General features: G+C 41.6%; 1 protein-coding gene across 2 annotated transcripts; it reads right to left on the bottom strand.

Annotated features, from left to right (window-relative positions):
* Positions 1–7,634: 7,634 nt before the first annotated feature.
* Positions 7,635–23,092, bottom strand: LOC105067420 (ATPase PAAT). 2 transcript variants are annotated; one of them, XM_074373442.1, is made up of 6 exons: positions 22,692–23,056; positions 21,718–21,921; positions 20,831–20,903; positions 18,600–18,806; positions 12,021–12,475; positions 7,635–8,770 (listed from the first exon to the last, which is right to left on the bottom strand). In XM_074373442.1, exons 1-6 carry the CDS (start codon positions 22,853–22,855, stop codon positions 8,536–8,538), a joined length of 1,338 nt encoding a protein of 445 aa, XP_074229543.1. In that variant the 5' UTR covers positions 22,856–23,056; the 3' UTR covers positions 7,635–8,535. The 2 variants fall into 2 exon arrangements, with proteins under 2 accessions (XP_074229543.1, XP_074229544.1); XM_074373443.1 differs by lacking the exon at positions 7,635–8,770 and having other exon boundaries at positions 12,213–12,344; positions 22,692–23,092.
* Positions 23,093–24,060: the final 968 nt, after the last annotated feature.

Raw genomic sequence — 24,060 nt, 5'->3', positions numbered from 1 at the left:
GGGCCTAAAATATACCTACACGTGGAACAGAATTCAGAACTCCATGAAAGAGCCGGTGTCCAGAGAGTTGATGTCACGATGCCTGTGGCCTGATAGTGTAGCAGCTGGAGCTGGACAGTGGCTGTGCTGCTGAAGTGAGCTCTTCAATCTTGAATCTTAATTCCTCCTAACAGGGGTGATTCCATCCCTCTCTCTCAACTTACGGGTTTGATGAAATATCCTGTTCCCTAAAGTTTTGGGTTTTTAAAAAAAAATTTTTTCCAGGTGGCCTTCATCCAGATCTGGATGGTTTAACTGTAATAAGTATGCTCAGCAGTAGAATTGTTTAAGCTTCTCTCCTGGCTCACTGTTCCCCAATTTCATTGTGTTAGATTAAGCAAATGGCTGATTCCAGATGAACTTGATTTCCTGGGAAGATTTAGGAGTAAAAAGGGGCAGAAAGGCCTCGGGTCTCCTAGAGAAACAGAATGAGGAACAAGGGATCCTAGAATCTCCTTAAACTGGGAGATGGCATGACAGTTGTCAGTGGGAGAATTAAAAACTTTTTTCCCTTAAAACGTAATCACTCACAAAATGGGTTTGTGTAGTCTGCGCATTACACAGCATATTTTGAAAAAAAATCATTCCCTTAATCATTCCCACAAAATAATATTTTTAAACTTGATGTACAACAAGGGGTCAATACTGACTCTGTCAGTAAATATTTCAGGAAGACCCAGGTGTTTGGGAATAAAACCATTTGCTCAGGTGCAGGCTGGTTTGTTATTTACAGCTGCATGTTTGTGCGTGTGAAAGGGAGAAAAAAATTCTTCCCACTTTCTTTCCTTCCTTCTCTCTGGATTTTGCATTTCAGTCCCATCTCATAAATAAACCCTTTTCTCTGTCTCTGGGACAGCTTAGCCACCCCCCCCCCCCCGCAAGAAAGACTCATTTGTGTTTTACACGCATGAGGATCTGTGGTTTGGGTTCACTTCTCCCCTGAAGGAAGCACATCAAGGTTGCTAAGTGGCTGTGTTGGGAGGGGAGCCACATTCACTGCTTGCCTGCGCCTCTCTGCCCAGGTGTGTGTAAGATGTTTGACCTCAAGGTTATGAATGCCATTGGTGGCGGCTTACTGACTACCGCTTTGTGCTGATGGGTGTTGTCGTTTGTCTTTACTACAAAGTAGCCAGCGCATTAAAGTGAGTGATGTGGGTCAGAGTGGCTCACACCCTCTAAGTGGGACACTGGGGCTCTGGATTGAGCAGGGTCAGTCCTTGCCCTGTGGCCACCCCCTGGGGGAGGTCGGGAACTGGCAGGAAGATTTGCGAAGACAAAGGCAGGGTAGAATCCTGGCTTCTTCCCCTCCTGGTTTGGGGCTGCGAGCTCACAAGTGGAATGTTCTCAGCCGAGTGGCTCTGTGCTGCTTTGCTGTCGCCTGACCTCACTGAGTTTACCCTTAGCTGGTTGATTGCACAGCGCTGCAGACTGCAGACTGTGCGTGTCTCTGCCTCTGGGCACTCAGAGGACAGGCTGAGATGACATTCTTAAGAGCCCCGAAGCCCCCGTTGCTGTGGCCATACCCAGTAGTAATCGAGACAAGGTCACCGGGACTACAACCTCCACCACTGTGTCTTATCCCAGCCTCCAGCACTGTGAAGAATGCAGCCTGCCTGTCGGCTTTCATGCCCCCCGTCGTGCTTCTGTGACATCAGCAAGGTTCGCTGACTACAGAATGAGCAGTAGAAAGTAGTTATAAACACCAGCTGCTACCATGCAATCAGTTACAGAAACAAGGACTTTGTCATGAATATTTCCTCCTTATTTGTTATGAATACGTTGTGCGTATTTACATATATTCAGCAAATTTCTTCTCTTTCCTGTTTTCTTTCCTCTCTTATTCCCATAAGATGTATTGACTTTATATCAGCATTTAGTATTTAATTTTACATCATAGTACTTAAGTTACAGGATTATCAGGAAAATAGTAAACATCACTCAAGGACTTACCTCCCCTTCAGGAGAAGGAACTACTGTGTTTTTGGTTGTAAGCAGAATAGTTATCATGTTAGGTGTAATTATGACCTTATTACTATCTTTATCTGGAGATTAAGTATGGTTCAAGAAGATGCGTATGGGTGCCAATTGACAAAGGGTGGACTTTGATGGTTACTTTTATGGGTCAACTTTACTGAGCTAAGGGGTGCCCAGATAGCTGGGAAACCATTATTTCTGGGTGTTTCTGTGAGGGTGTTTTCAGAAGAGATTAGCATTTGAATCAACAGAGTGAGTAAAGTTCTGTCCTCACCAATGTATGTGGGCATCGTCCAGTCCATTAGGAACTGAATAGAACAAAAAGACAGAGGAGGAGCGAATTTAGTCTCTCTGTTCTTGAGCTGGGACATCAATCTTCTGCCCTCAGACACCAGAGATCCTGTTTCGTGGGCTTTTGGACTCTGGGACTTACACTAGCACCCCTGCCACCTCATACTCCCTCCCCTGGTTCTTAGACCTTTGGCCTCAGACTGGGAGTTACACTACTGGTTCCCCTGGTTCTCAGGTCTTCAGACTTGGACTAAATCATATCCTACAGGCTTTCCTGGTTCTCCAGCTTGCAGGAGGTGTATCGTGACATATCTCAGCCTCTATAATTGTGTGAGCCAATTCCCATAATAAATCTCCTCTTATATATCTATGTATATCTTACTGGCTCTGCTTCTTTGGAGAACCCTGCCTAACAGGGTTGGATTGGATGTGAAAAGCAGTTGCAAACTAAAGCATGTTTAGGACTATGAAAGTGAACCAACAAAGTCCACTTAAGTCATCTCAGTGTAGATTCACCTGAGCACCTCCTGGATCTAAAATGATGGGCTCAGCGAGGGCTCTGTGTACAGACACAGAAGCTTTGGTTCCTAAACTCAAGTACCTGTTAAGGGAGCGAAATCATACCCTGGAAACCTGTAGGTCAAACAAAATTCAGGTTTCATTAGAAGCAGGAGCAAAGGGCATGGAGACACAGCAGAAGGAGTAATTAATGTGGGGGTGGTGGGGTGAGAGGCTCAGGGGAGGCTCCCTGAAGAGAAGGCATTAGCGCCTCATTTAAGCAGGTAGAGGAGGAGGGGAGGCCCAGCAGCCAAAGGAAGCGGCCCAGGCTCAGAGGTGCGGCCCAGGCTCAGAGGTGCAGACGTGTGGGACACGCAGAGGGAGGTGAGGCCGGGAAAGTAAACTCTGCTGAGAGAGAGGCCACACTAAGGGATGTGACCTTCATCCTGCCCTATGGAGCTCCGGCTTAAAGCTCCTAGGGGTCCCCACTAGACTGAGGGTGGATCCGACCCTCCTACGTGAACACCCCCTCGTCTGAATCTTCTGCGGCTCTGAGCCAGCAAGTCTGGATCTGACACCACCTCAGTTAACCTGGTGTGTGGCACCTAACTCCTCCAAGCCCCCGTTTCCTTGTCTGTGAAACAGGCAGTAGGACCCACTGGATAGGGTTGTTCTGAAGATTCAATGGGATGTCGAAGAGGATGTCTTAATTTATAGACAAATAAGGTAAAAATATGTTTCTCCTGAGAGGATGATGGGTCGCTTCCAAGCAATGCAGTGCGTACTGGTAAGACAGAAGTTGTAATAATTAAAGAGTTCACTAGTAACAATTGGTTACTTACTAAAAAGGGGTAAAAAAGATAAATAGGAAATGAAGGAAACGGCTACTCCCTCTGGGATGAGGTGAAGCGAACAAACATAGAACTAAGCATCTAACAAAGACAGCAGTTTCCAGCTGATGAAAGAAACTGAAGACATAAATAAATGGAAGATATTCCCATGTTCACAGACTGGAAGAATTAATTACGTTAAAATGTCTATACTATCCCCAAACAATATACAGATTCAATTCAAACCCTATTAAAATTCTAACAGCATTTTTCACAAAAATGGAAAACACAATTCTAAGATCTGTACAGAGTCCCAAAAGTCCCCAAAACCCAAAGTAATCTTGGGAAAGAACAAAGCTGGAGGCATCACACTTCCTGATTTCAAATTATATTACAAAGCTGTTGTAATCAAAACAGTAACGTATTAGCATAAAAACCAAAGAAACTAATAGATAGCCCGGACATAAACATATATTTTTTTCAATTAGTTTTTGACAAAAGAGGCCAGATTAAACAATGGAGAATGTATAGTCTCTTCAAAAAATGGTTTTGGGAAAACTGGATATCTACTTGCTAAAGAATGAAACTGGACCCTTACCTTACAACATACACAGAAATCAACTCAAAATGGATTAATGAGTTGAATGTAAGACCTGGAACTATAAAGGCCTAGAAGAAAACACGGGGTAAGTTCCTTGGCATTTGTCTTGACATTTTTTGGATTTGACACCCAAAGCAAAGGTAAAAAAAAAAAAAGCAAAGTAAACAATAGGACTGTATCAGACTAAAAAAATTATTCACATAAAGTAAAACAAACCAAAATTAAAAGGCAACCTATGAAATGGGAGAAAAATATTTGCGAACTACACACTCTGTAAGGGATCAATATTCAAAATATACAAGAAACTCATACAATTTAATAGCAAAAAACCCCCAGCAACCCAATCAAACAACGGGCAAAGGACCTGAATAGACACGTTCCTAAATACTACATACAATGGCTAACAGTTACATGAAAGGGTGCTCAACATTAGTCATCATCAGAGAAATGCAAATCAAAGCCACCATGGGACGTTGCCTCACACCTGTTAGTGCTGCTATTATCAGAAAGTCAAAAGATAACAAGCATTGGCCAAGATGTGGAAAACAAGGGACTCTTGTACAATGTTGGTAGGAATGTAAATTGGTACAACCATTAGGGAAAACTGTCTACATGTTCCTCAAAAAATTAAAAATAGAACTACCATATGATACACCAATCCCACTATGGGTGTATATCCAAAGAAAATAAAATCTTGAAGAAATATCTGCATTGTCAAGTTCATTGCAGCATTACTCAAAGCAGTCAAGATATGGAAACAACCTATGTGTCTGTCAACAGATGAATGGATAAAATAATGTGATATATATTATATATATAATAGATTGTATATAAAAGAATATATAATATGTAATATATACATAATATGGAACATTATTCACCCTTAAACAGGAAGGAAATCCTGCCATTTGTGACCTGGATAAACTTGGATAACATTATGCTAAATGAAATAAACTAGACACAGAATGACAAATGCTGGATAATCTCACTTACATGTAGAACCCAAAATAGTCAAATTTATTGTTAACAGAGTGTTAGAACGGTGACTACCAGGGAAATGGGGAGACGTCAGTCAAAGGGTACAAATGCTCAGTTACAAGGTGAAAAAGTTCTGGAGACCTGATGTATAGCATGGTGACTGAAGTTAATAGTAATGCATATTGTATACTTGAATTTTGCCAAGTGAGTAGATCCCGTGTTCTCACTACACAACACACACAAATGGTAGGTATGTGAGTGGTAGATACATTAGTCAGCTTGATTTTGGTAATCATTTCACAATGCATACTTATATTAAAACATCATGTTGTATAAACTTACATATATACAATTTTTGTCAATCACACCTCAGTGACTAAAATAACACAGGTGTTATTTTTGTTAAAAACCTATAAAATGCTATTTTTGTAGGGACATCACTCATCAGCCACAGAGAAGAAAGAAAAATAGAAGGTTTGTACCTCTACAAGTGGAGTTACCAACCATTAGATTGCATTGTGAAGTATGTTTGTTCACATTCAATTAGTTTCTTTTTTAAAACCATCGTTCTTCAGGCTCTAAGACATTTTTACCCTTTATGAACTCTGTGTAGGGAAAGTGTACATATTTTTCTCCCTCGAACTTCACTCTGGGGAAATAAATTCCTGGTGGCTTACTCTGTGATGAGCTAAATACAGTTTACTTTTTGCTGCGTGGCCGTGGGGATCTCACGTGGGAAACAGAGACCCACAAAGCCCTGAGCCTGACACTCAGTCCCAGTGAGGACTGCACCCGGACACTGAAAGACCAGAAGGAAAAGTATCAGGAACCATCTTTTGTCACCTTCAGTAAGCAGAGACTTTGGTCTCCTAACAAGGGTGGCTGAAGTCCCTGGCCAACCTGAAATACCTCGGTTGGAAAGAGGTCAGCGGCTTCTGGGTGACGACAGTGAGGTGATGGCTGGCTGAGGACTGTGAGCCCTGGTGCACAGCGAGGCTGAGAGCTGTCTCGGGTCGTAGTTTGTAAATGGAATGGCCACAGTTAGTACCCAGCTAGTCTAGTTCCACATTCTAGGCCCTAAAACACTAAACTTCACACTCGAAGGGGAGGCAATGTGAAAATTAAAATACATAACCTGTATCTTGATTTAATGTTCTGATCGCCCACACACCCCGTGCAGTCACCTCAAACTGCAGTGGTCACTTGACCCCTCTGAAGGTGCATCTGGCCACCCCCATTTCCCAGACTTGATTTCCTGGGCGTGCCGCATACACGCAGATGAAAGTTACAAAACAAAATTTAATAGAGATTTTGTACATCCTCAGGTCTGCTTCTCCTGTTTGAGCAAATTCAGCCAGCATTTTCTTAAGAAATAAAAATCTTTATAAAGCAATTATATATATATATATGTATAGCAATTTATAAATATAGGAGCAATACCTGTGAATCCCTAACATATATAAAATATAACTTAGGTCTTTATTAATGTGGAAAAATTAAGAAATGGAAGATCAAGAATTAAAGCCTATCTGAATTATTTCTACAACTATAATCATGAATATTTACTGTAATCACTTTATAAAACATAGCTTAGGTGTTCTAGTTATAACTGTATTAAGGCAGTTTGTGAATCAAGAACAGACCACAACCATCAAAAGCTGTATATTTATTAACGAAAGTGTTCGGCTTTAAGTGAGACACATTTCTCCTGAGCGCTTAAACAAATGCTACCTCTAATGGCTATGTATGTTAGCAACAGATTAGGAGAAGACTGATTAAAGTGATACACAGGTCCTCGTGTCACTGAGGTCAGAGTGATTCATAAATGAGCAAATGTTATACTAGTTCTCACTTTAAAGAACTGAATTCATCAAAATATTAAATGAGTGTAAACCATCCTTTTTCATCTTAAACAAATATGAGATGAAAAGAAAATATTTTTATTCATTTAAGACAACTAGTTTCCAGAGTGGATGTGAGGTCGGCCGGGACCTGGGACCCTTTACAAGACTGCTTGCAACTGGACAAATGTCTCCTGCCTCCTCAAGCAACAGAATACAAACTATGAGTGACTGAAAATAGCTGCACGCATGCCCAGTTGGGGCAAGGATGAACCATAGGCTACAAAACGGCTGCCACTTCTGAGGTATCTGGAGTAAAAGCAGGGGGCTGCTCCTGATCCCAGCACACAGCACCACCAAGAGGGTGGGCAGACCACCTAAGCCACGCCTCCCGCCCAACCCACGACCTGCCCCTGCTGTTACCTTTTAAGGACCCAAGCAGCTCCTCTGCAGGAGCGAACAAGGGTACCTCTTTCTTGTTTCTGTTCCCTTGTGCCACAGCATGAGGCCCAATAATGCCTTGCCTGAAATTCTCTTCTAGCCTCTTACCAATCTCTTGATTAAAGAGTCCAAGGGCCCGGGTCGGTAACAGATGCATTTATTTTTTAGATGCAAATATATCACCATACAACACATATACAATAGGTATAAATTCTGAAAATTAAGTCTGCCAGGGAGAACTGCAGTCTCCTTGATTCATATGCCTTAACCCTTCAGTGTAGAACCCAGCATTTCACACTTTAAGGACAAAGAAACGGGCTCTGGAGAGAAGAACCTGTATTAGCTTAGAAAAGGAGAGAGTTCCTTCTACTTTCTGGGTTGACTATGATAAAACAAGATGACTTCTCTCATTTTACATCAACCACTAAATCTTAAGTAATAACCTAAGAAAGAATAGGTCAGTTCTGATTTTCACTTTTCTATCCACAGCTACCACGTAAAAGAACATAAAATTCATGGCCACAATGTAAACCAGTTTTAAACATGCCAAACATCACGTCTGATTTCTTATCTGAAATAAACAATTAAAAATGTAATGTGACCTGACATTAAAGATTGCAAGTCAATTACAAACAATCAATTAGAAAAAGAAACAATACCAATAAAAATACTCTAAACATTTTTATACCCCCGAACACGAGGTCTTTTCATTAAGAGTACTTCGGTCAAACACACATGTAATACAAATAAACTGCATCAGACCCTTAAAAATCCAGAACACTTAAGCAACCCAGAAGTGTATGTGAATTTCTTATAAAAGGGAAAAAATATGCACAGAAAAACAACTTACGACCCTATCATGTTAACTCTTAGTGTACAGTACTATTTACAACAAATATAGTTAATGAACGCTGAGGTCACTTTATGTAAGTAAATATTAATCCTCAAATGATAGTAAATAGTTGCTTCAACTTTTGGGGGAGTTTTGGCTTTGTAATAAATATGTAATAAATATCTGTAGTACATAGTATGTGTTGAGTGCTTATCTTTCTCCATTTGAAAGTCTTTCTCCAGAGTCATAATGTCTTAGAGGCATCCCAGAGGGTGGGGAGTTGGGGTTTTGCAGCAAGTCCATTAACAAAGCAATCTTATTATCTGTGTGCTCCTGGAGTTTACATATGCGCTGATCAATGTAGTCTGCAAGTTTCTTTTCCATCAGTTCCATATTTTTAGAAAGAATCTTTTCCAAGTGTGGACAAATGGATTGCTCTTCCACTCTAAAAGTAAATTTAAAAAACAGCAATATAACAATTATCCCTAATATTATAACAAAAACAACCAAACTATAGTACAAGCAGCAGCCAACATAAATTGCTGAAATTGTCTCCACACTGTGGGTCTTCTAACAACATGTTTGCAGGTTCTAAAACACATAAACAGACGACCACAATCCTGAATGCCCAAAGTATTCGTATTTCTTCAATTCTTTAAGTACTTAAGCATTCAATTGAAATGAGAATATAAAAATGAAGATGAAAGAATTTCTAGCCTCAAAGACCAAGTCTTTAGAAAAGGTCTTTTTGATTCTGAGCTCAAAATCAAGAGTGATCATGCTGATTTTTTTTTTAAGTTCTCCATGTATGTCTTCCACGTACTTCCCCAAGAAACTGTGCAATTTAAACAGTTTTTTTTCATTCACACAACCTTACCAAATTACTGGAACCTCCTCTGAAAAACTGTGCTCAGGTTTTAGAGTGGACAGAAGTTTTCATTTCTCTGGGATAAATGCCCAGAGATACAATTGCTGACTCACATGGTAACTGTATCTTAGCTATTAGAAACGGCCAAAATACATTTTAGAGGGGCTGTACCATTTTTAGTCCCCACCAGTGATGTATGAAAGATCCAGTTTCTCCACATCCTGATCAGTATCTGGTATTCCTACCATTTTTTAAACTTTTACTTCAGACACGTGAGTAACTGTAAAGTGGTATCTTGTGGGTTTAATACGTGTTTCCTTAACAGCCACGAGACCAATGTTGATCATCTTTTCACGTGCTGATTTGCTATCGGAACATCCTCTCGGGTAAAACGTCTCTTTATGTCTTTTCCCCATGTCCTAACTGGATTTTTAAAATGTTGAGTTTTGACAGTTCTCTTTATATTTTAGATATAAGCCATTTGTTGCATTTGTAATTTGCAAATATTCTGTCCCACTTTGTAACTTGTATTTTATTCCTCTTAAGAGATTCTTTCACAGGGCAGAAGATAAACATTTTTATGGTGTCCAATATATCAAATTTTCAATTATCCTGCTTTTGGTGTCATATCTCAGAAGTCTTTAGGTCTCCAAGATTGTCTCCTATATATTATTAGAAAAGTTTTATAGCTTTATGTTTTACATTTAAGTCCGTGATCCATTGTCAGTTAATTTTTGCATAAGGTACTAAGTTTAGGTCATGTTTTACTTTTTACCCAGTGGATATCCAATTGCCCCAGCACCATGTGTTTAAGACTATTCTTTTATTGAATTGCTGTTGCATCTTTGTCAAAATCAGTTGAGCAAATTTATGTGGGTCTATTTCTGGGCCCTTTATTATGTTCCGTTGACCTACGATTCTTTCCCTCTGCCCACACTACACAGGCTTAGATAGAGACTCTCCCTGTGTAAGACTTGACATTGGGAAGAGCGATTCCTCCCATTTCATTCCTCTTTTCTAAAGGTTGCTTTAGCTATTCTACCTCTTTTGCTTTTCATATAATTTTTAAAAATAACCTTGTCTATGTCTACAAAGTATTGTGCTGGGATATAATATGCATTACTTTAAGCCTGCATATCCATGGGGGAGAACTGACAACTTTCCTGTGTTAGAAACTGAATTTGTAATTTACAAGTTCCCAGGAAAGAAGTGGGAGGGTATAGCTTAGTGGTAGAGTGCATGAGGTCCTCCTTTCAATCCCCACTACCTCCATTTAAAAAATAAGTAAATCAACAAATGAATAAATAAACCTAGTTACCATTCCCCCAACCCCCCCAAAAAACCAAAAAAACCCACCCTAGTTGAAAAAATAATAACACCATTAAAAAAAAACTTCCCAGGAAAAAAATATCATGGCCCAGCTGGTTTCATTGGAGAATTCTACCAAACATTTTAAGAAGAGTTAACATAAAATATACACAATCTATTCTAAGATGTAGAACTTATTTTATGAGGCCATTATTACCCTAATATAAAACCAAAGACAATGTAAGGAAAATACTGACGAGTATCTCTAATAAATTAGATGCAAAAATATTCAGCAAAATGTTAAGTCAAATTCAGCATTGTATAAAAAAGAATTATAGCCCATGAATAAGTGGGATTTATTCTAGGTATGCAGGGTGGGTTCAATATTTGAAATTAATATAATTCACTATATCAACAGACTATAGGATAAAATGCATATGTTCATATTAATTGCCAAAGAAAAACTATTTGACAAAATCCTGTACTCATCTATGACAAAAGACACTCTCAGATAACTAGAAACTAAGGAACGCTAAGCCCCACAGTCCCTAAGCAATCTGACTTCTTTCCACCTTTTGGAATCATTGTATGTTTGCTGTAGTATGTCCAGGGATTTTCAGAACAGGGATATTCCACTTCAGCTAGACCCAGAAGAAGTTTTAAAATATGTTTTAGTTTTTCTATGTTTGCTTCCATATCCTAAAGCCGTTAGTTAACATTGATAAAGACTATGAACAGTTAAATACTACTGCTGCCTTTCCATTTCCATGCAGAATAAGAACCACCTTTTTTTCCAATCATGTACTAAACTCCTCAAATTTCAATGCTGTTGGAGACATTAAGAAAATTTCAACCAATAAAACTACCTCATTTTAAAAACTCATGTGAAAAAAACTAAGCCTAAAGATTTAAACAGGAAGAAAAAAGAGTTAATCCAGAACTATGAACAGAGTCCTGAATTCCAGTCTACTGCAATGTTTGGACACAGTACATCTACATAAGGACGGGGAACATGCTAACGCTTAGGCACCCCTCACTCAAAGCAGGCGGGCAAAACACTGAAGTTATGCGATCAGGGGGTAAGGGCCTATATGCTATAAATAACTGAGAGCTCAAAAATGTGTAGATGCCTCCAAAATCGGCCTACGTCACACAATATCTACAAAGAAACACTGGTACAAGGCTCACTTCATACAATCAGGCAAACATGGACATATGGTTACACAGCTCCTCTCCATCCACACATGTAACTCTACTCCAGCCCTTACCTGATGCTCACCCTCCTTCCACAAAAAGCCTGAGATGTGCTCCGCACCTCCACGCCTCCAGTTTTACACACCTCCTCCACATTCTACTCTGCAGAACATTTCTTTCCTCTAAGTGTCTTAATGGTAAAATGCAAAAGCTCCTAAAATTACTCTGGAAACATTTTCAGGCAGTAGTTTCTGAAAAAACCTGTTCTCCTCCAGCTGCCTCTCCCACCCAGCAAAGCTGAGCCCCACTTGCCCTGAGTACTTACGTGACACCAGCAGTGCCTTCAGCGGGCGCGGTGATGCCTTCCTGCCACTTGCTGGTAGGCCCCACACGGAGATGGCTCACTTGGCTACATAAATTCTGCAGGAGAGGCAGCAGCTCGGAGTTGGGTATATGTGAGCTGTCACTCGCCTTCTTTGGTAAGAAAGAAGATACTGCTTTCTTAAGATCATTCTCAAGAAGAGAATGGTTTTGTGGCACAATTTTACACTCCTGGAGGTTTGTGATGGCTCCTCCACCAGCTGGCTGTGCACTTTTATCAACGGAAGCTTTGAAGTCTTCAGTCACGTTTCCGGATGTCAATCCAGTTCTGAAAGGAAAAGGTGTGGAGGATGACTTGGCGAAGGCTCCTGAGGTAGATGAGGAGTGTAGTCCAATCATATGCTTGTATCCGGAATTTCCCAAAACCGACTGAAGCTGCTCTCCAATGGGAACGCAATTCTAAGCAAGAGAAATACGGAAATATTAACACTAATCATGAGGGCAGCTCCTTCCGGAGTGACTGACAGTCAGGCACTGCGCCTTCCTTCACTCGATCCCTAGTATATCCAGACGGAGTCGGCTACCGTCACCGTCGCACTGTTAAGTTGAGGAGACCGAGACTAAAGGTGACTTGGCCAAGGTACACAACCAGTCAGTGGCAGGACCGGGACCAGGACCCCAGGCCACCTAACTCCAGAGCCAGGACTTTTAATCATTTCACTGTAGTTTTGCTAAGGAAAATATTGAAATAAATATCACTCCTCGTAAAGTTGCACGGGCATATTTTAATGTTTCCACTACAAAGGCCTCCTTAATTTACGGTAATAAAATGCAGTATTCTCAACTGAGTCACGATAATTGATACCTTTCATACAACTAAAAGTCACCTGTCCACTTTCACATGTGGTAAGCCAACCTAAGGATATCTTCTGCAACTCATTTTTCATGGAAGTTACACTAGCTAGTTACATACATAGAGTCTGATGATCTATGGGTACACTTGTGACATTTTTCAGTGACTAAAATGAGCCACCTATTGTCTGTCTCAGATTTAATAATTTGTAAGGATAATCCATTATGTTCTGTGGCCTCAGCCCAGCCGGCTGTGCTGCGTGACTTCCTGAGAAGCCCTGGCTCACCTCTGAGAGGAGGTCACATGTCTCCTCTACAGGGCACATTCTTGCTATGCTGTCCAGTATTTCGACAGGAGAAAAGCAAATCTGCCCCCAGCCTAGACAGCCGTTAGCAATTCTGAACATAGAGCTCTGCTAGAGAGACTTGTCAGGGGACAGCATCTCATTCTCACTGTTGCTCAGTACCTGGTGAGAGAGGCTGACAAAAGTATTATTCAAAATTAGCTGAAGACGGTTCACAAATTTTCTAGATATTCTGAAAAATTTTTCTTGGATTAAGCCAGCCCAAAACTCATTCATTTATCAAATATTTACCATAAATCTACTCTGTGTTAGGTACTATTTCCGATACTAAAAATAAGACAGTGAACAAAACAAATGAAAATTGCTGATTGCTGATCTGTGGATACTATAATCTAGAGAGCAGGGAGAGACAGAAAACAAAGACCGACAATACATCACACAGATGGAGACAGTGATAAACACTGCAGGGAAAATACAGCAGGAAAGGGAATAGTGAGAGCCAGGGAGGTTGGCGGGGCGGGACAGGAGAGCCACCATGCAACTTCTCCCACTGGACTGCACTTTGGAGAAACTCTCTTTATAAGGAAATCTATCGTCTATTAAATGCAATTTTTAAATAAACTTTAAATTACTCCTAAGGGAACATCACTATGTATAATTATATTTACAAAATTTGAAAGTTAGAAAACTCTCCTTTGGTGGAAAGGAGCTTTACTCAATCATTAAGGTAAAACTCAATTATTTTTGGTAGTGGTGTAATTTTAGTACTGCAAAAAAAACTTTGATAGAAAATTGAAAATTCTACAAAACAATAATCACATAAATAGTGAAATTAACCTTAAAATTGTACATCACAATTGATTTGGCAGAAATTTTAATTGGAAAAATCCAATGCAATTAAGGCATTTGCTGTTTTTTTCTGATTTATCATAATATTTTGGTTATTATAAGAAATTCACTGATTATAAAAATTAGGCATTTTTCTGAGATGAAGGCTCTCAAGGTAATTATTTTTCACTTTGTGTTAAATATCAATAAATTCACAGGTAAATCTATATGGCAGTGCAGTAAATCAACCAACCTGAGGTGCTGGTGGCTATTCTTCTGCTTCCTTTTGTTTGACTTTATTCAATTCTTAATTTTCTCGAGCTGTCATATGTTGCCTTGCAAGGCACATCAAACCCTTTTAAAAGTAGGCAGAGGAATATGTATAAAATAATTCATACATACTTTGTTTAGGGTCCATGTCATATGTTATGTGAAAAAAAAAAAAAATAGAGCAGCCTAAAAAAAGGAAAGCATTTAGGTAGAATCATGTCCATACACTTATATATGTGTACACTTGATTTCATATATGTGCATATATTCTCCCAGATTTCTAAAAAAGTGTTTATCTCTGAACATCTTGTAGGAATTCTGAAAGCATTTTCTTTAACTTTTTAATTATAAAGAATTTGAACAAGTATCACCTTGAAAGGGCAAGGAAAAAGGATATTTTTATTTCAAAGGTGAAAAATAAACAGTGTAAATCCTGAATAACTAAATATATTTTCTTTGAGAAAATGGGGCACGTCTTTCCTTCAGGTAACATTAAATGACAACTACACTGCTAGGCCCTCTGATACAGAATTCCTATTCAATTACTCTGAATTGCTCAAGCAAAAACAAATCAATCAGCACACTTGAACTTCAAATACAAGTAAATAAGGAATCACTTAAATAAAACTTTCTAGAGAACAAGGAGCCACAAGGGACAGGAGAAGCAGGGAGGGCCCAGGAAGCTGCTCCCAGGTCCTCTCCTTCCCCTTCAGGACAGGCCCTGCCCCGAGGGACACACGAAGGCTCCACAGTGTGAGTGTGTGCTCACCCCTCTTCCGCAGAAGGGGCAGTTCTCACCACAAAACGTCCCTACTTTATACTCGACGGAAGGTTACAGGGCTCACATGACCCTTTCCAGAAAGACATTCCGTGGATTCCAGGTTTGTTAACAATAATCAATCCTAAAGAGCCAGGTATCTCCTGTAAGAATCGTTCCATAAATACAGCCTCCCCACTAGAAAAAGGTCCTTTATTAGCATGTTTAAAGGAGATTTAACTGGATCACCTGTTTCTCAGGGTGCTCCCCAAGTGTCCCCATATGTAATGATTTAGCACAGGTGGGGGTGGGGGCAGTGAAGCAGGTTAGAATACATGTGTTGGGTAGGAGGACTGCTATGTGTTTCCACATGATTAAAATTCTAGAAGGACTGATAAAAAAAACGTTGCCTGCCATTCCGGTTCCACAAGGATCAAGTCACTCTCCAGCCAGGGCAGTCGTCCACTGACAGTGCACCCTAAGAGAATTCAGAATGGAGACAAACAGGAACCATTCTGTGCTTTGGATATACTGGCCCCTGGGTAGTTAAGGTGCGTATCTAAGAAAAAATGTCAAATGACGTCAGATTCTTGCATCTTCCTACACATAGAAAAGCACTAAAATCATTAACTTGAGCTGTCTGTTCTCTGTGATTTAACAGAATTCTTTTGACGCTTATACATGTCTTTTCCCAGCAAAACATAAGTTCATATATATCCTGGCTCCTCCCCTACCTCTTCAAAGCAATCTCTCAGAGCTCTCTGACAGGCTGTCTCCAGGGCCACAGTCCTTAGTAAGACCCCCCAAAAACACTTAACTCACAGCTTTTACATTGTGCATTTTTATTTCAGTCGACGGATACTCATCAAGCTGAGAAACAGGAAGAGACTGGGAAAGCACTTTTGCATTTTACCTAATGCACTTGTGAACTGACTGAAACTCGTGAAGAGAAAATATATCATTTTGGGAATTAAACAAAAAGAAAAAACTTAAAGACATGGCAAAAAAGAAAAACTACTTATCCATGTCATTTTTTCCCCCATGGTCGTTTTTAAAAGATAAAAATCAGCCCATAAACTGATTTCAATTCATTAACTCTCTCTAATGCTTCTTAAATCTTGCACACACACAAGTATTTCCTCTGTTTTTAAATTTTTAATCTCCTTCTATCTCCACTGGATCATTCCCCTCAAACATTTATTCTTAAAATGTACTATGCATAAGACTCACCTGGCATTGCCTGTTTATAAGAACTGATTCTTGGATCTCATCCCCAGGGTTTCTGGTCATGGGTGAGGACCAGTGTTCTATACTTTATAAACATTCCAAGGGATTCTGATAAGGGCAGGCTCCTTATCTCTATGATCCTTGAAACCAACCCACTTCACCCTGACTGCCGGCACATTCCAACCACCCATCTACTATCTAATCCCTCAAAATCTGCTTTCTACCTCATCACTATTCAAATCAACCCCTCAAGATCTCCGAGGAATACTTGGTTGATAATACAAAGAGCATATATACTGTATACTTATTAGGAGCCATACACAAGACAGACAGGTTCCTGCTCCCACAAAGCTTATATTTTAGTAAGATAAACAGAATAATACATAAACAACAACAAAAATAGTGAAGAAAGTGCTGATGAAAATATGATACAGATATTGAGTGAAATGCGAATATTTTAAACTGGATGGTTGGAGAATGTCTCATTCAAAAGGGAATATTTAAGATGAGACTGGAATAACAAGAAAAAGGCAGACTCACTAAGGTCAGGAGGAGAGGTTTCTGGCCAAAGAGAACAGGTAAGAGTGCACAGGCCCCCAGGAAGGAGCACATCTGGCTGTCTGCGGAACACACACATCAGAATGCCTAGAGCAAGGCGTCTCTGTGGCAGGCAATGAGGCTGAGGGGACAAGGAGGGCCCAGGTCTCAGATGCCAGAGTAAGGATCTGGCTTAATTCTGAGTGTGATGGGAAGCAGCCAAGGAGTTTACACAGGGGAAGGAAGAGTCCAATTTACCCTGTCAGATCATTCTGGGTGCACTGAGCAGACGGACCGCAGTGGAGCACGAGGACCAGTTAGCAACCTCCTGAGGTAAGGAGGTGAGATAATGGCAGAGAAAGGAAAGCATGGACCCTGTCCTTTCTGAAACTCTCCCTTCCATGGTTTCCACAATCATCATCAACTCTCCTGGGTCTCCTATGTCTGCCCACTGCTCCAACGACACTTGTACTGAATTAATATTGGCAAATCTCACAAAAGTCACATGAGGTTTTCATTTGTACTATTTGTTTTAAACTTTCACATTCATCCTGTGATATGAGCAGTATTATCATTTAGATTGTAAACAAGGAGAATCTCTATTCACTGCTGTCTCTGCTCCTCTGGTTCATTCTCTCTCCCTGTATGCTTACCAAACGTATCTACATCTAGGGTCTTTGCTCCAGTCTCTCCCTTCACCACCTGCCTGTCACCCACGAGGGGTGCTCTTCCCAAACCTCCCTCCATTCCACCACCCCGGCCAGTGTTTCCAAATGCTCCCAGCAGCATCCCAGGGAAGGTTTTATTCACGTCTAAAACTCAGTACTCCCCAAATTAAACTCCTTTCCCTCCCAAAGTCACCTCCTTTCTTGGGTCCCTCCTTGGTATACTATTGGCATCACCACTTTCAAAACCTTAGTTTCATGTTTGACTCTATTTTTCTCCAACAATACCAACATTAAGTTAGTCGTCAAGTCCCAATGGCCCCACTGTTTTCGCATCTCACAATCCAGCATCAGGTTACTCTGTCCAAGTCTAGGCTTATTAACCCTCATCTGGACGAGGGAAATAACAGAGAGCTGCTTTCCTTCGTGTGGCCTCCACTTCTACTGACTCATCTTTCCTACTGATTCATTCTGTGCATAAAAACGGATTAGAATTGATTCAAACCTAGGTTGAAAACGCCTACAAGGTTTAAAACAGCATTCAAAATCCTCTATGATCCCGCCCCAGTCCCCCGTCCCTTCTCCACTCCAGAGAAACGAACTTCTGTTCATTTCCTACCTACAGCCCATTCCTTCCAGCACTGAAGATTTCATCCATGCTGTTTTCTACCTGTCCAGTGGCATCCTGCAAATCTACTTGCCCAAACCCTCCCTTCTTCTTTCAAGGTTTAGATAAAACGCTACTTCCTCTAATGAGCTTTCCCAGTCCCCCTCGTCATCCCCCACTTAGATGCCCTACCTCACCCAACACCACCGTGAAGCTCCTTAAGGACAGGCTGCAGACTGACCTTTGAGCCCCTAAAGGAACCAAAACAGTGCTTTATTCTCTGAGAAGGTGCTTAAAAAGCACTTGCTGAATGAATGAGCAAGAGAATTCATGACACACTGTGGGGTCTGTAACAAACATATTGCTTTTGAAAGATAGTAGGTCCACAAAATGCTGTTTTTACATAAGTCCGTAAGGGTAACACTCAAATCAGTAATAAGTTGAAAGAAAAAAATGTAAGTCAGCACATGTCCTTTTAAAAAGCCATCATTTAAAAATGTTAATGGCATCAGAAAAGAAATCCATTTCTACTCACCTGCTGCTGAAATCTAACCATATTCATCAACTGCTGAGCTCCAGGTGATAACTTTGACCCCATGGACTCCATGATGGTTTGGACCCTCTCCAGGTCTATCCTTGATCCTAGAGCAGGAGAGCTTGCGGAGGAATTTGTGGAAACTGGCCTCATGTGTACCACCACTTTACTGATGAACACACACTGCTTTTCCCCAAAGGAGAGCAACTGTTATAATACAAAAGTGCAGCAAAATTAATAATGATATTAAAAACAACCATCATTTAAGGCCACTTCTTGTTAATTCCGAAGAGTGAATCATTCAAGATCTAAAAATTAACTTCAAGAACATTTTTAGGTTTCCTCTAGAATATTCACAGTCAGAAAAAGACTCAAAGAATAATGTAATGTTTTAAAAGTCCTTTTAAAATAAAGTATTATGTGTAAAGGAATTAAAGATAAACTATACCAATCTGAGATCTTAACATACTGAAACTTGCTATAGCATTATTTAATGTAAGACTGTCCAGAATCTCACTCACAGTGTTTGCTGAAATACTAAATATAAGTCAGAATTTTGGAATTTAGAACCATAAGGAAAAGTCAAGATAACAGAATAGAGCTCAACAGTTTACCCATAGAAATGATGAATTCAGCATGATTTTCTAACTTTTCAAAAGATTAAATGAAGGTCAAGCTTTGAGCCTAGTTTTCCTGGCTTCTATCCCAGGAATTTTTCCAATCCTTTATGCTGCCTCAGCTTGTCCACGCTTCTAAACCAAAAGACATTTCATGTGTGGTGAGGGACAACAAAGGAGCAGAGTGGAAAGAAAACAGGATTGAGAAGCAGACAGGCCTGAGTTCAGTGATGGCTCTGCCTTGATGCCCCTGGGTAAATGTCAACCAGAGTCAGGAGTAAAATGATTTCACATGGTTGTTTTGAGGATTATGTGTTAAAAATTTCCAGTATATATCATTGAGTAAATGCTCAAAGCTATGCAGCAGTAACTATTACTTTTAACTTTCACACACTGCTGCCCCAGGAGAAGCCCTCACACAGACCCAAGGATTTCCCTAAATGAAACACTCTGTGCACGGCCTGGCTCTCCCACAGCACAGTTACACACACCATTCACCTTCAGAGACACAGCAAACCCATAAATCACACAGACGCAGGTGAATACAGACCCATTCAGTAAAAACTCAGCGTGGCCCCAAAGACGTGACTCTCAGCAACACGGAAGGAAATAGCGCATGAGTTGCATACACCCACATTCCAACCTCCATGTTGTCCCTCTTCTGCTTTTTAACCTGAAAGCCTTTCTCACTAGGGAACGTGGCACCTATTATTCACACTGAATTGACTTATTATCTGTCTTGACCACTGTAATATTCTCAACGTTGAGGCCTTCATTCCAATTTATTTCATAAATGCCAACTCCTAGTGCTCAGAACAGTATCTGGCATCAACAGGCACTCAAATGTTTCTTGGATAACGAGTCACTTTATTTAAATGGCTTTGGAAGCTATTACTATATCCACCTAAAACATCATCTTGAGACAATCAGTTCTGTGGTCTTCTGTAAACAATAATCAGCACAGAATTGTAGACATAAAAATAATCAATCCAAGGATTTATTTTCTTCCATCCCCTAGTATTACCCATGAAGTAGGTCCAAACAGGTGAAGAAACTTGCCCAGGGTTCCTCTGCTCGTCAGCAAGAGAGCGCATTTAACAGTCAGGGCTTGTGATTTCCAGCTCAGCACCGTTTCCCTAGACCCTGACGACATCATTAAAGTTCACCTTAACGATACTTTTCATGCTGAAGACACAAGTCCAAATCCCTTTAACTTTGTGGTGCCCTTGTCTGAAACGTCTCTAGTTGTGTTCTGTCTTTTTAACTATTTAGATATTTGGGGACCAAAACTGCTTGTGGTTTTCTTGCCACTTTACTTTTATATAAAGAGAAACAAAATTTTTAATTCAGTTTCTCAAGGCTGAAAAGTACAATACATCTCTATTAACAATAGGACATGACATGATTATGGCTAATAAATGGTCAGATTTTAACAGAAGAATGTTGATTATTTTTTAGAAAAGAGTTTTTTTTTAACATGTGTACTAAGTATCTCTGAACTAAAACCAGGGACTAAATGGGACTAAGTACATTACCAAACAAACAGAAAAGAAGTACATACAGTAGAAGAGCAACTGTAGTTTTCAATTTAGTTAAAATGTGGGAACGACTTACCTTTATTTTACAAGCATGTGTGGAAGACTCCAATTCTAGGTAATTTTTGTACAAAATAATCTTTTCATGTTCACTAAAAATAAAAGAGTTAGTTTATTAAAAATTTCATACATTATCACTTTTAACAGTTACATTTAAAAATAAAGGTTTCCACGGCAACATTCAGCTCCTTAGAGTCAGTCTTCCTGGTGAGGCAAAAAGAGTTGGGGCTTCCTTCCGAATTGCACTCAGTATAAAGATGGCATCTGCCACTTACTAGCTACAAAGAGAATTAAATCAGGTATCAAATGTATAATCACGTAGCACAGAGCATGTTTCAAAGCTCAGTAACATGTCTGTTATATTCAACATGCATAGTCTATGAAACAGTTCATATTTTGATTCATATTAAAAAAAGATTCAGACAGAATCATCACAAAAAATCAGAAAAAAAATCAGAAAGTCTAATAATGGGTTAAATGTGCCGGTATGGTGCAGTCTGGGCGCATGCGGTATCTGTATGGGTTTCCTACAAGAAAATGTTCAAAGTCCCAGACTGACTGGCAAATTCATTTTTGGAAAACAGATGCCTGTGAGTTAAAGAAAACAGACTAGAAACATTTATCAGCACTTTACACCAACAAAACTCTTGCACTAACTAGCTATGACCGTCCACCAACTTTCCTCTCCTCCTTTAGCTCTCAATTTCTGTATTTATAAAAACAACCAGGCTCATCCAGACTGTCTTTAAGATTCCTAAAGGGCTAAACCTCTATGTCCATTGGTATGTTTTTATCTACTCTCCCCTTGTGTCTGACACTAATATCAGGGAATCAGTAAATATGCAAAAGCTGAAGAAAACAAAACAGTACTTCACAAGAACACCTGCACATGCGTAGGTCACAAACCTGTTGTCCAGAACATTACAAACATTCTTGCCCCTACTGGTTCCACAGTACTCCTCTCCTAAGTATACTTCCATATTTCTTGCTGAACTTAAAATGCCAATAGAAACGATTTCTTCACCTCCACCAGGGTCACATCTCAGGTAAAGGAAGCAGGGGTTTTCATCTTGGCTGTTCAGGTTCCTTTTCAAAACCACCAGGTCCTGGCTGCAAAGAAAATGAAGATATTACACCGCACAGTTCGCTGAACACTATTACTAACCCACTTATTGGACCACAGGGGTTGACATTTTATCCAATTCATTTACATGTGCATTCGGCGGAGTCCAAGCGCCTTGCAACGCATTGAACAAATGCTCAATACAGAATTCCTAAAGAAACGATGTTTTAGACATCAGGGCTCTCCATTCTATTTTCCCCTTGACTTGTACATTTTAAGAACTCTCTGTAATTGCCTCTCCAGTTAAATAAATTTACTAAGCAGCTAGTGTGAATAACAAAATAGTTCAGAATGGGAGGGTGGGGGCGTGCAGAATGGAATAAAGGCCAAAAGTGTGTCCTTTTCAAGATTAAGCTGATGAAGACGTTCGACAATTTTTTTAAACGCCTATTTTGGTAGATAGGAGGGTTTTGTGTGTTTCCTATATATAAGAGAGACGATTCTGCTTCTGACAAGGGCCTCAGAAGCCGACGAGACGGGCACAAGGGGATGTGTGTGAAAGGCCCAGTTCCCTGGTCACCTGCCCCGAGTCCCCAGCGCCCGACACTCAATGGAGTCGCCGCCGGTTCCCGCGGTCCCGCCCCCGCCCTCCGGACACTCGGGCCCTGTCCCCTGGCCCTCGCCGCAGGCCCGGACCCGTCCCCAGCTGGGGGCCCGGGCCCAAATCCTGTCCCCTCCTGGCCCCCGACCCGCTCCCGGCTCCCCCAGCAGCGGGGCTGTCTCAGAGCACAACCCCAGTCCCGCGGGCCCGGCGCACCTCGTGTCAGGCGGCGCCAGCAGCTCCTCCCAGTCGGCGTCCCGGGCGCCGAGATCAGCCCGGGTGAGATGCAGCCTCTGGGCCAGGGCTCCGCATGCGGCATCCCAGGAAGAGGCCAGCGACGGGCGGCCGGTCAGCGGCCCGTCCACGGTTCCGGTCTCCATTCGGCCACCTCCAGGGCAGGCCAGGCCCGGAACCCCTCTTCCAGTGCTTGAGTTTCCGCCAGACAGACGGAAGGTGAAGAAGTTTGAGCCTTCTCGGGCTCCAGGCCCAAACTTAAGAGCTGCGGCTTCTCGCCTTGGTATGGAGAGACTAGGTGCCGCAGACACGCATGCGTATACCGGCCCGATTTGGCAAAAGGGTTCAAAACGTGAGGGGAAGAGCCAAAGGCCGGAGCATGCGCACTGACAGCACCTCGTCCAGCAGCTCGGCTGTGCGCAGGCGCGGTGGGTGCTCGCGGGAACCCGGTGGATTTTCGAGATTGGCAGCAGAGAAATAGCAGGTGGTGTGGATGCCCGTTGCGGGTACGACCGGGAGAGTTGGTCCAGTGAGCGGAGTCGGTCGTGAGGTGGGTTTGGTGTCGTGGTCCACGCGACCTAAAGGTCCTCCTCCCGACCCTCGCTGTCCCTGGAGTGCGCGAGTCTCGGGACGCGGCCGCGGCTTGCAGTTAAATCGTTTTCTCTTTTGACTCCTCCCCCCTCTCCCCTCTCACGTTCCCTCCTCGGAGGGTGTCGGGTGGATGCCGGCAGTTCGGCTTCTCCAGGAAGGGGTCGGACGGTGTCCCCGAGCGGCCGTGGGGCGGTGGCGGGAGGTGTCCGGGAAGCTGTGGGTGCCCGTGACGTCCCCTCTCAGGTGCCGCCGGGCTGCGCGGCGGGAACCGGCGAGCTCGGGCGCCCAGGCCGCAGTCCCGGGGCCGCCGCGCCGTCTGCCCTCCTGCCCCGGGAAGAGCGGGGTGAGCGCAGCCTCCGGTCTGTGCTGAAGTAGAAGCTGAGCTGGCCTGGAAGACCTTTACCCTGTGAGTCGAAGAAGTGGGAGCCGTTGGAACTTCCTAGATGCCCCGCGGGATCGGGAGGTAGATCCCCGACCCCACCACCCATCCTCCTTTGAAAAGGCTTGTGCCGATGATTTTTCCATCTTTTGTAAGAAAAAAGGTAGTTAGAAAAGTGGAATGTCAGAGTTCGGGATTTGCAGAGACATACAACTGTATATAAAATAGATAAACAGCAAGGTACTTGTCTATTCAATACCTTGAAATAGCATCTAATGAAAAAGAATATGAAAAGGAATATATATATACATACATATATATGAATGAATCATTATGCTGTACACCAGAAATTAACACAACATTGTAAACCGACTATACTTC

Source organism: Camelus bactrianus, chromosome 11, assembly GCF_048773025.1.
Source record: "Camelus bactrianus isolate YW-2024 breed Bactrian camel chromosome 11, ASM4877302v1, whole genome shotgun sequence".
Taxonomy (NCBI): domain Eukaryota; kingdom Metazoa; phylum Chordata; class Mammalia; order Artiodactyla; family Camelidae; genus Camelus; species Camelus bactrianus.
Note: the sequence above shows the minus strand (reverse complement) of the source record. Positions and strands in the feature narration are given on the sequence as shown.

Excerpts from the sequence above, each read along its gene's own strand:
- LOC105067420 (XM_074373442.1), bottom strand. The coding sequence starts at position 22,855 with ATGGAGACCGGAACCGTGGACGGGCCGCTGACCGGCCGCCCGTCGCTG. Across the intron at positions 18,807-20,830 it reads CACATGCTTGTAAAATAAAG|TTGCTCTCCTTTGGGGAAAA; the intron begins GTAAGTCGTTCC and ends GTATTATAACAG. Across the intron at positions 12,476-18,599 it reads TGGTTAGATTTCAGCAGCAG|AATTGCGTTCCCATTGGAGA; the intron begins GTGAGTAGAAAT and ends TCTCTTGCTTAG.